Source organism: Podarcis vaucheri (assembly GCF_965113315.1).
Source record: "Podarcis vaucheri genome assembly, chromosome: 16".
Lineage (NCBI taxonomy): Eukaryota > Metazoa > Chordata > Lepidosauria > Squamata > Lacertidae > Podarcis > Podarcis vaucheri.
In genome coordinates, this window is record NC_138754.1 from 29183497 (window position 1) to 29195921 (window position 12425).

The 12425-nt window shown below is 45.2% G+C and overlaps 1 protein-coding gene across 4 annotated transcripts in view; it reads right to left on the minus strand.

Moving 5' to 3' along the window:
- Nucleotides 1–221: 221 nt before the first annotated feature.
- LOC309521075 (carbonic anhydrase 15-like) overlaps nucleotides 222–12425 on the minus strand; it is a 45639-nt gene continuing 33435 nt past the window's right edge. For all 4 annotated transcript variants that reach the window (XM_082203372.1, XM_082203371.1, XM_082203373.1 and 1 more), the window contains 6 exons: nucleotides 12004–12174; nucleotides 10970–11130; nucleotides 6780–6872; nucleotides 5801–5867; nucleotides 4460–4626; nucleotides 222–2029 (listed from right to left, as the gene is read on the minus strand). In XM_082203372.1, coding sequence (XP_082059498.1) covers nucleotides 1817–2029; nucleotides 4460–4626; nucleotides 5801–5867; nucleotides 6780–6872; nucleotides 10970–11130; nucleotides 12004–12174 — 872 coding nt within the window. In that variant the 3' untranslated portion in view covers nucleotides 222–1816. The remainder of the gene's footprint in view (nucleotides 2030–4459; nucleotides 4627–5800; nucleotides 5868–6779; nucleotides 6873–10969; nucleotides 11131–12003; nucleotides 12175–12425) is intronic.

Genomic DNA, 12425 nt, shown 5'->3' on the forward strand with positions numbered 1-12425 from the left:
CAAGTCTGGGCTAGATTACTTTTCCAAGACTAACAACAGACAGGGGAAAATTAGGTGCAAGTGACGCTATTTCTGTACGGGGGGGAGCGTACTGAATTCAAATATCAAGGATACTAATTTTTTGTTGCTTAGGCACTTTGCCGCCATCTTGGAAAATGGCCACCAACGTTGCCGTTTTTGGTTTCTGCAAGTGGTCTATCAAACCTATCGAGTTTCCCCCCCCCCATCTTTAATATTCTGCAGCTACCTTCGCAAGGATTACAGGACATTAGCTGGCAGCAAGGCAGACCCGGCAAAATGTCTAGCAACTCGGGTAATGGCAAAGGTACCAATCGACAAGGACACTGGGGCAGCTGGAGCTTTTGCTGAAGTGAGATCATCTAAAAACAAGTTGGCTGCAGCATCTTAACGGTGGGGCTCCACACAGGGAATAGCTGACCTGGTCCAGTTCTGTCCCCAAAGCAATTCAAGGGCAGGACTAATGTTTAATTAGAGTTTTTTGAACCCTAAAAGAGCATCTTGCTATATACATAAGTTGCCTCTATATATTCAGCCTAGTACTATTGATATGCGTGAAGCACCATGTGCTTTCTGGAGGGTATATCAGAAAATTTTGATAATTGTGTAGGTCACAACTTTTGTGATAAAGCCACTTGCACCCTGCAAAAGAGGTGGTGTTGCGGGCTTCACGCCACTACCATGCGTGCGGCGGCTGGTGCTCAGCTTCTGCGCGATTGAGGGAATCCCCAGCCGCGTCACCCCCTGGACAGCCAATCGGCTGGCTCAGGGGGCGTGGCCTGCCCTATTTAACACAGGCATGGCCGGGGATCTCCCTCTGTTGCTTCCTCCAGCTGCTCCTCTTTCCCACCCTCCCGCCATTTAAGGTTTTCGTCATTGACCTTGCTATGGACCTCGGTTGGTCGCCATTGAGGGGCCTGGTAGGAATTTTTTCCACTTGGCAAATTGGCACCAGCCACTTGGTTTTCACCTTCCTCGTAGCAAATCGCCACAACTTTATTGGTATTGGCGGTTAGGCATTGGTATTGGTATTGTTATGTAGATGGAAGGGGGGGAGGAAGTGCCATATTGAAGGGTAGTCCGATAAAGGATTCCAGGGGGCGTGGCCCTGTCCAAAGCCTATGGAGGTGAGGGCCTAAGGCACGCCCCCGAGCGGTGACCCCGGGGGAGTTCCTAGTTGATGCACATCAGCAGGACTCCCCCTACTGGTGGTTAACCCTTCCCGGACTTCAAGCGGACGGGCTGAAGCCAGATATAGTCGGTTAGGACCAATGCCTAAGCCAATACCGCTCATCACCTGTAACCAATAAAGTTGTGGCCTTAATTAGCCCATTAACCTTAATATTTGTGTCATGTGTCTTTATTTCCACTGGGGGGGGGGACTCACCACAGAACATAAACAGGCCATCTTTGCAGGAAAATGCAGAAAGATTAACAAGGCTGCCTTCAGGCATCAGTAAATTTGGCACCCTACATTTTTTGATTCAGCACACTTTTTTTTTTTTTGCTAAGTAACACCAGTTTGCCACTAATTCCTCAGCAATGCCAACGGGATTTCTAGAGGCCACCTCAGGATTTTGAGCCAGTCTGTTAACAGGATGAAAGCACCGTTCCCCCCCTCAAAAAAAATAAGCAAAATACAATTGTCAGATGTTGCATTCTTTTCTCCCTGCCAGTTTTGTTCCAACTCGTTCAACGTTCAGATCAGCAGCTAGAAAAGTATCACAGTGAAGAAGCATGGATATGAAGATGCCATGAAGCCATCACCCATCGTAATTATTGAACTCGGTAGAGACACCTAGGAGGAGCCAGAAAGCTGGCCAATCAAAACAGCCAAAAGCAGAGGGAAGAGATGATTGACAGCCAGCGGGGAGCCATGGCTAACGGTGGCGTCTCTGGAAGCGTAGACTTTGCGACCATGAAGAGGCTGCGGTGGGCGGAAATTGTTGGTCATTTTCAGGGAAGTTGTTCCAGCACTTTTGTAGTAAAGGGTGTTGACAAATGCATTCAGCTAAATAGAGGAATGAGAGAATGGTTTAGCAGTTACTAGGGGCTAGGTGCTGGCATGTAGAAAGATTTATAAACCGTTTGTCATATGACGCTGAATGTGGAAAGTGTCAGTTTGCATTTCTTAGTGCAGAAAGTGTTGATCTGATGTGTAGAGATCTTTCCTATTCTAGTTAATTCAAGAGGGTTCTGGAGGCTTCTCTGTGTGAAAGAAACAAGCAGAAGGTCCGTGATATTTGGCTTATTCCTTCAGAGAAGCTGAGTACAGCTGGCTTAAACTGGTCCTGTTATCTCTTCTGGCTATAATAAGGCCAGAAGGAGCCCGGGTTTCACTTTCTCTTTCTGTCGCTCTCCCTTCTGGTGTGGTGTTCTGTACATAGTTTGCTTAGTGTTAAGGTTTAGCCTTTTTATAAGTTATTTTAAGTTTAAGTTACGTCTGCTGCAACTGGAGTTCTTGTGGTCTGTGCCAATCCTGAATGTATTGGATTTGTGACCATTATGCTCATTTGCCTTCAGTAGAAATAAAGCTCTGCTGGATGAAATATTAATTGCCTCTGGACTATTTTGGGGGAATCCTGCAACGTGTTTAAGTTTTTACTCTGCTAACTATACAGTGGTACCTCAGGTTAAGAACTTAATTCATTCCGGAGGTCCGTTTTTAACCTGAAACAGTTCTTAACCCGAAGCACCACTTTAGCTAATGGGGCCTCCCGTTGCCGCCACGCCACCGCCATGTGATTTCTGTTCTCATTCTGAAGCAAAGTTCTTAACCTGAGGTACTATTTCTGGGTTAGCGGAGTCTGTAACCTGAAGCTTATGTAACCTGAAGCGTATGTAACCCATGGTACATTGGAATCTGCCTCTGATCAATACTGAGTGGAATTTCAATGACATATGTCAATATATACCAATATATCACAACATATACCAGGGGTCAGCAAGGTTTACTGGCCATGGGCCAGACTGGTGCAGCGCAATGCTGGAAATCGCATCTGCGCATGTCTGCGGTGCCAGAAATCGCTTCTGCGCATGCCCAGACGCCGAGAATCGTGCCTGTGCAGAAGCGATTTTTGGCATCTGGGCATGCACAGACGCACTTTCCGGTATCTGCGCATGTGCAGACGCGATTTCCGGTGCCACTCGGCGAGTCCCCGCGCCGCGCTGCACTGGGTTAGTGCAGCGCACAAGGGGCTTGCTGAGCAAGCTGCTCAGTTCAGGGGCAGCTTGTTGGCTGGTAAAACGGTCTTCGTGGGCCAACCCCTGACATATACCAATATATCACGATAACTGAAATAGGGATGGAGCTCTGTAGGGGCATGGCCTGGCTTCATGGTTTTTCCTGCATCGTGATTTTTGCTGGCACCTGCTCTTGCGATTCGCTGCCCCCATCATGCGGCAGGGGAGAGCTGAGCCCGCCAAGTGAACAAGGGCTGCAGGAATCGAGAGACGCATTGGCTGGCTTCAACGTTTCCCCCACATTGTGATTTTTGCTATGCACACACTCACACATTGTGATTCACAAGATATTGCCGGGTCAAAAATTATGAAACCAATAACCCAATATGGACTTCAAACCACTGTGGCTGACAATGGCTGTGTTTTCGACTGACAGAGGCAGTACAGTGGTGCCTCGCAAGACAAAAAGAATCCGTTCTGTGATTCTCTTTGTCTAGCGGTTTTTTCGTCTTGTGAAGCAAGTCCATTGACGGATTAGAGGATTAGCGCTATTAGCGGCTTTTAGCGGCTTATCTGCTGATCGGATCAGCTGATAAGCGGCTTAGCGGCTTAGAAAAAGGGGGGAGGGAAAAAACCAGCAGGAACTCGCAAGATGGTGTTTCCTGCTTGGCAGGGGGTTGGACTCGATGGCCCTTGTGGTCTCTTCCAACTCTATGATTCTATGATTCTAAGACATTGTCGTCTTGCGAAGCAAGCCCATAGGAAATTCGTTTTGCGAAGCACCTCCAAAACGGAAAACTCTTTCGTCTAGCGAGTTTTACGTCTTGCGAGGCATTCGTCTTGCGGGGCACCACTGTATTTCTTTGAATACAGTGGTACCTCGGGTTACATACGCTTCAGGTTACAGACTCCGCTAACCCAGAAATAGTGCTTCAGGTTAAGAACTTTGCTTCAGGATGAGAACAGAAATCGTGCTCCAGCGGTGCGGTGGCAGCAGGAGGCCCCATTAGCTAAAGTGGTGCTTCAGGTTAAGAACAGTTTCAGGTTAAGAACGGACCTCCGAAACGAATTAAGTACTTAACCTGAGGTACCATGTACAGGATGCTTCGCTAGATAGGCTATTGGCCTGATCCAGCAAGCTCTTCTTGTGTCATTTTAGATTGGGAGCCATTTTTGTTTTTCGTAAGCAACAGCCTTTTTTGACTAAAAGGAGAAACAAGAGCAACAACAGAGACATAGAAATGTTTGGTTTTCTCACCTGTGGCTTGCTGATTGGGATGTTCTCTTCGAACACAGTCCATTGCACCACTTCTTCGCAGTTTGGGGTGGTGAGGGAGCCCTTGTAGCGATAATATTTGGAGAGTAAGGCCATGTTGGGGAGGAGGTTGCTCAGAGAAAACGTGGAGGCCAACTCGACATAATCCTCTAAGCAGAGAAACAGAAACAGAGAATTGGGGTGTGAGGAAGGGAAACGAGAACTCCATTTCAAATGGAGAACGTACAGAAATGCATTGCCGTAGGGGAAACTGCTTTGCTAAAACGTGCCCGTGAAGGAAATTCGCACTAAGATTGCTGGATTTTCATGAGCACTTTTATTTATTTTTTAAATGAATTGATGCGAAGAGGAAACACAAGACTACAAAAATAAGGCATGATGGTTAACAGCAACAACCAGGGGAAAGAAAGACATAACATCTTACAAGTACAGGAAGAAACACTACAGACAGAATAATTGCCACACACAGGAAGAATGAAGATATAGTTTGAGTTCCTCATTTGTAGCTTTATAAATCATTTAATGTGTCAATATGAATAAAAGTTGTTGTATAAGAGATTATTATTATGACTGCAATGCAATGAAAATTAATAAGATTTTGGAGCACAGAGATAAAGCAAATAATCAGTTCATCAAATCTAGCACACAGAGGGCCACTTTATCTAAATTATATAATTCGGTAGTTGAACAGTTGGTATCAATACAGTGGTGCCTCGCAAGACGAAAAGAATCCGTTCTGTGATTCTCTTCGTCTAGCGGTTTTTTCATCTTGCGAAGCAAGTCCATTGACGGATTAGAGGATTAGCGCTATTAGCGCTTTTAGCGGCTTTTAGCGGCTTTTAGCGGCTTTTAGCGGCTTATCTGCTGATCGGATCAGCTGATAAGCAGCTTAGCGGCTTAGAAAAGGGGGGGGGAGGGAAAAAACCAGCAGGAACTCGCAAGACGTTGTCGTCTTGCAAAGCAAGCCCATAGGAAATTCGTTTTGCGAAGCACCTCCAAAACGGAAAACTCTTTCGTCTAGTGGGTTTTCCGTCTTGCGAGGCATTCGTCTTGCGGGGCACCACTGTAATTGTATTATAAATTGGCATTGTTATAATGAGGCAATTATTGGATTGTAAGTGAAAACTAATAAAAAAAATTATTGAAAAGAAAAGAAACTGAAATTGGTAGATTCACCCAAACTTGCTGGCATGTTGCTTTCCCTTAGGCAATAATCAATTGGTACCAAGCACTAGCAAGATCCCCAAAAATGTGTGGTGTGCGTGTGGCCCTGATCCACCAAATCCAAGCATTCTAAAGGATTGCCTGAGGCTCGGTGCTCACCTGCATGAGTGATATTCCTCAGGCCAGTGACGATGGTGTTGTAATTGGTATTGTCTGCATCAGATACCTGCAGAGCAAAAATCTAGTATGCATCTTTGGTACTTGACCCATTGCAAATTCCCTTCGCCCTCAAGCTGTTACCCCTCCAGCATCAAGCAGACAAAGGTAACCAAACAGGATAAAGTCTCCTCCCCACATTGTAAACATGGCCTCCGAAAACCTTGCTTCAAGTACTTATTTCACTTAGAATTTTGCGAATGAACCTAAATTATGGATGGATGGATGGATGGATGGATGATAGAGAGAGAGAGAGAGAGAGATGATAGATAAAGATAGATGATAGATAGATAGATAGATAGATAGATAGATAGATAGATAGATAGATGATAGATGATAGATGATAGATGATAGATGATAGATGATAGATAGATAGATAGATAGATAGATAGATAGATAGATAGATGATAGATAGACAGATGATAGATAGATGATAGATAGATAGATGATAGATAGATAGATGATAGATGGATATAGATGGTAGATAGATGGTAGATAGATAGATAGATGATAGATAGATAGATAGATAGATAGATAGAGATAGATAGATAGATAGATAGATAGATAGATAGATGATAGATAGATAGTTAGATGATAGATAGATAGATAGATAGATAGATAGATAGATAGATATCGATAGATAGATATAGATAGATGATAGATAGATAGATAGATAGATAGATATAGATAGATATAGATAGATGATAGATAGATGATAGATAGATAGATGATAGATAGATATAGATAGATGATAGAGATAGATGATAGATAGATAGATAGATGATAGATGATAGATGATAGATGATAGATGATAGATAGATAGATAGATAGATAGATGATAGATAGAGAATGAACATATATGAATGTGTGTCTCCTGTAGGTACTTTAAATAACGTAACAGCAGCTGCTTCTCGGGAGATACCTTAAACAAGAAGCCCAAGACAGCAAGTCCGTTGGGGTGCCCTTTGGCTTCTGTGATGGTTTTGTACTTGGTGTTCATGTGAACAATGTGGAGCTGTGGAAAACAAAACAAAATGAGAGTTTTTCAGAGCAACTTTGGGGATATTCATTCACTGGCAGACTTTAAAGCAGGAGAGGGGTATCATCAATCATGATCTTCTGGACCCCCGCCTCACAGACGTGGGGATACAGGGCATAGCCCGTAACTGGTTGTGCTCTTTTATCTCTGGTCGGGGACAGAGGGTGGCACTAGGGAGGGAAATGTCGCGCCACTCCTTGGTGTGTGGAGTGCCGCAGGGCGCAATTCTCTCCCCGATGCTTTTTAACATCTTTATGCGCCCTTTTATGGTCAGGGGTCCCTTTATCATTTATGGTTACACTTAAAACACTATTTAGTAAGACTACCAAAAGAAACTTTGCCACGGCCACTGTGATATCATTAGACTTGTCGTCCAGATATTTAGTATAGTAGTCTTCAGATTTAGTATAGTAGTCTTCAGATTTACCAGGCCAATTTGCCAGTAGGGATTTAATCAATAGATCCCTTAAAAGGTAAAGGTAAAGGACCCCTGATAGTTAAGTCCAGTCGTGAACGACTCTGGGGTGGCGGCGCTCATCTCGCTTTACTGGCCGAGGGAGCCGGCGTTTGTCCGCAGACAGTTTTTCCAGGTCATGTGGCCAGCATGACTAAGCTGCTTCTGGTGAAACCAGAACAGTACACAGAAATGCCGTTTACTTTCCCACCGGAGCAGTACCTATTTATCTACTTGCACTTTGACGTGCTTTCGAACTGCTAGGTTGGCAGGAGCTGGGACCGAACAATGGAAGCTCACCCCATCGCGGGGATTTGATCCGCCGACCTTTCAATCGGCAAGCCCAAGGCTCAGTGGTGCACACGCACACCACACAGCTCCACCTGCATCCCAATAGATCCCTAGCTTGCTCATATTGTCCGCAATGCAGTAGGATATGCCTCATACAATCAACGCCCTAAGAGCATACACAGAGCCTATTCTGATAAGGGATGCCTCTTAGTCTGCCATTTAGCACTTCTGATGGAAATACATTTAATCTGGCTTTGGTAACGAGGCCCCGATAAGTTGGCACAGACAGATTTCTAAGATATACAGGAAAATCGTCCCCGTAATGAATTCCTACTGCTATCGGACCTCAGATAACATGAGATTGAGATCGGAGATCGCTATGTGATATGTCCCAAGCCTTTGCCTCAGAGATTCAAGGGCAATATCATAGCCCAGATGGTACAAGAGAGAAGGTGGCATTAAGACTAAACAAATATTGTCTCGGTCTCCCTCTCCCGGGGGGTTGTCTGTATGAATCTGCATTTTATTCTGTATCTATGTTACTGGTTTTTGGACCACAATAAAGATTATTCTTATTCTTATTATTTACCGTATTTTTCGCTCCATAAGATGCACTTTTTCCCTCCTAAAAAGTAAGGGGAAATATTTGTGCATCTTATGGAGTGAATGCAGGTGGGAGGCAGGCAGGGAAAGCCCCCAACACACACTCCATGCGGCTCTTGCAGGCTTTTCCCCAGGAGGGAGAAGGGACTGACTGGCCATGTCAATCCCTTCTCCTGCCTCGTAGAAAAGCCCGCAAGAGCCGCGCACACTTTAAAGAGCGCGTAGCTCTTGCTGGCTTTTGTGGGAGGTAGGGGAAGAGACAGAGGGCAGCCCCTCAGTCCCTCCCCCCACCTCCCACAAAAGCCCCCAAGAGCCGCACTCCCTTTCACTAGCTGCGTGGAGCGTGTGTGGGGCTCTTGGGAGCTTCTCCCTCCTTGGGGAAAAGCCTGCAAGTGCCACACACAGGCTCCACGCGGCTCGTGAAAGGGAGCGCTGAGCAGAGCCTGGGATGCAGACAGGCTCTGCCCAGCGCTCCCTTTAAAAAAAAATATTTTTTTTCTTGCATTCCCCTTCTAAAAACTAGGTACGTCTAACAGTCAGGTGCGTCTTATGGGGCGAAAGATATGGTAGTAGTCACGGAGAATCCTGGGAATGGTGGTTTGTTAAGAGTGCTGAGATCACAGAGCTGCAACTCCCAGAACCTTTAACAAATGACAGTTCCCAGGATGCTCCATGACTGTGAAAGGGACGTCATGCTATGAGCGTATGGTTTGGACGGGACCTACAGTGGTGCCCCACAAGACGAATGCCTTGGAAGACGGAAAACTCGCTAGACGAAAGAGTTTTCCGTTTTGAAGGTGCTTCGCAAAACGAATTTCCTATGGGCTTGCTTCGCAAGACGACAATGTCTTGCGAGTTCCTGATGGTTTTTTTTCCTCCCCCCCCTTTTCTAAGCCGCTAAGCCGCTTATCAGCTGATCCGATCAGCAGATAAGCCGCTAAAAGCCGCTAATAGCGCTAATAGCGCTAATCCGCTAATCCTTCAATGGGCTTGCTTCGCAAGACGAAAAAACCGCTAGACGAAGAGAATCACAGAACGGATTCTTTTCGTCTTACGAGGCACCACTGTATATGTCTTTTACCCCTTCTCTCGCCACTTCCACTATCTTTGCGGAATTGCTCTGTGCGTGATTTTGTAGACCGATCTCACTTCCATGGCACTATTATGGCATTTGACATGCTGTCCCCAAAATGGCCGATTGTAGCTCTGAGGTAAAAACAAAACACCTCATTATATTTTTACAACCTGTTTTCATACTCTGTATTTGACGGTTAAAGATAATCAAAATGATAGGACTAGTTGCCTGTGATCATCCCAGAGTCTTCTTCTTTTTTTTAATAATGAAAAAGAACCCTTTCATGTCATCTTCATTTCAGCTATCATGATGAATGGCTGGTTTTTCCATCGTTTAGCAAGATCAAAAGGTGGAAGGGCCAGGGGTCTTGCCTAATTAGTAGCTTCTTGCTAAATATAATACAGAGAGCTGATTTAGGGTTATTCACTGTACGCCATTTAATGGAGTGGCTGTTCCCTATTCCAACAAACAATATCAGAACCTTGTCTCCACTTCTACCCTGAAGGTTGGAGACAGATCAATTTCTGAATAGATCAGTCTTGGAAAATTGGAGATGGTGTGATTACGGAGCTCATTTCAGGCACTGTATTTCTTGATTTTATTTTATAGTACTACAGTGGTACCTCGGGTTACATACACTTCAGGTTACAGGCTCCGCTAACCCAGAAATAGTACCTCAGGTTAAGAACTTTGCTTCAGGATGAGAACAGAAATCGTGCTCCGGCGGCACAGCAGCAGCAGGAGGCCCCATTAGCTAAAGTGGTGCTTCAGGTTAAGAACAGTTTCAGGTTAAGAACGGACCTCCAGAACGAATTAAGTACTTAACCCGAGGTACCACTGTACTGTATTTTTGTTTTGCTTTACACGAACCTCTTTGAGCATAAATGTACTTGGGGAAAACGTGGTCTACGCTGTGATTAGGACTAAAAATACATTCGCACCACAGATTTGCAGAACAATTTTTACTTATTTCTTGCATTTATATATCCCCCTTTTCCTCCAAGGAGCTCAGGGAGGTACATGTGGTTTGTCCCTCCCCATTTTAAGCTCACAACAATCCTGCAAGGGGGGTTAAGCTGAAAGGCAGTATCTGGCCCAAGACCACCCAGTGAGCTTCATAGCCGAGTGGGGATTTGAACCTTGTGGCCAGCAGGACTAAACCGCTTCTGGCACAAAGGGACACTGCGACGGAAGCCAGAGTGCATGGAAACGCCATTTACCTTCCCACCGCAGTGGTACCTAGTTATCTACTTGCACTGGCGTGTTTTCACACTGCTAGGTTGGCAGGAGCTGGAACAGAGCAATGGGAGCTCACCACGTCACAAGGATACGAACCACTGACCTCCTGATCAGCACGCCCAAGAGATTAGTGGTTTAGACCACAGCGCCATGCTGGGAAGAGGGAGGGATTGTTAAACCAGTCTGAGAACTGTCGATCTGTGAGAGGAACAGGGGTCTCTCCTAACAACTCTCAGTGCCCTTAATGAACCTCATCTCCCAGAATTCTCTGGTGGAAGCCATGACTATTGAAAGTAGTATCCTAGTGATTTTAATGTATAGTGTGAATGTGGCCTATGACTATTCTAGGTGGGGCCTTTTCAATGCCGCACAACATTGGTAACAAAATAAAAGTTGGGAAGCTCAATGTACCTCCATTGGGTACTGCTGACCATCAACGGTGTGCTCTGAGCCATTTCGACTGAGGTCCCCCCAGTGGAAGTGGAAACTCAAGGCCCGGTACGTGTCCTGAAGTCCTCCTTTGGTGATGTTAATTTGATCTGCAGCAGATGCTCCATCTAGGTTCATGACAACTGCCAAGGAGGCCCGGTCAAAAAGAGAGAGTTCAGAGACAGACAGTACTACACTAATGCAACACAAGACCCCAGAAAGGTTCTCTAAACCTGCATTAGAAAACACTTGGCCCAAGGTTATTTATGTATGCTATTACTGCGGCCCGTGCTTTGTTAGCCCCAAAATGGAAAGCGAGCGAGGTCCCAACCAAAGAAGAATGGCAACTCAAGTTGAGACTTAACATATAGAATAAGAGAACGAGAAGAACATACGTTTAGAGAAGATTGGAAAATGTATATTGAATATATGGGGGGAAATTGTGTACACTTAAAAATGTTGGCGGCATTAAGATAAATTCAACAGTGTAAATAAGTTTTGATGGATGTAAAAATGGAATACTGAATGGTATAGTTTCTGTAAAATATGCAGGGATTTATGATATGTAAAATGAACCATGGAAAGAGAAGAAGGGACGTCATTGATATCTTAAGGATGCAAAAATGAGTACTATATAAAAAACACTTGGCCCACATTCACACCAGACCTTTAAATCACTGGGATGCCATGTTAAACAGTCATGGCTTTGCCCAAAGAATTCTGGGAGTTGTGGTTCAATAAGTGTGCTAAAAGTTGTTAAGAGACCTCCTATTCCCCTCAGTTCCCAGAGAAGTGGGATTGATAGTTAAACCACTCTGTGAATTGTAGCTCTGGGAGGGAATTAGGTATCTCTTAACAACCCATAACTCCTAAGCACCTATAACAAGCTACAGCTCCTAGAATTCTTTGGGGGAAGCCATGACTGTTTAATGTGTTCTCATTGTGCTTTAAATGTATGGTGTGAATGTGGCCTTGGAAAGCCTCTCCAGAAGAAGCTGTGTCCTCTCCATGCCCACCTGAGTGTCCATCGTTTATCAGTCTCCACCTGCCAGGAGGCGCCTGGTCGTAGCCTTCAAACAAGATCTCGTCGAGGTTCCTGTCTCGTTGAGTTTTTCTTCTGTCGATGTTAATGGGCGACTGGTTCTCTCCCCCACAGGTTATCATGATGTCCTTCCAGTGCAAAGGACCTAAGGAGAAGGGAAGAGTGAGGTAGAAAGGAAGAGATGGGCCCGAAGGCAGATGAAATCCTTACTCTACAAAAGCTGGAGAAGCAAAGCTTTTTGTCGGAAGGAAGGTGAGGGAAACTTTTGGCCTTCTGTGGACAACCTGATCACTGTAGCCCATTTCATTGGTAACCTCAAGGCTGGATGACTGCAGTGGACTCTATGTGGGGCTATCCATGGGGCTGGTGCAGAATGTGATTGTCAGGGACTGGGCA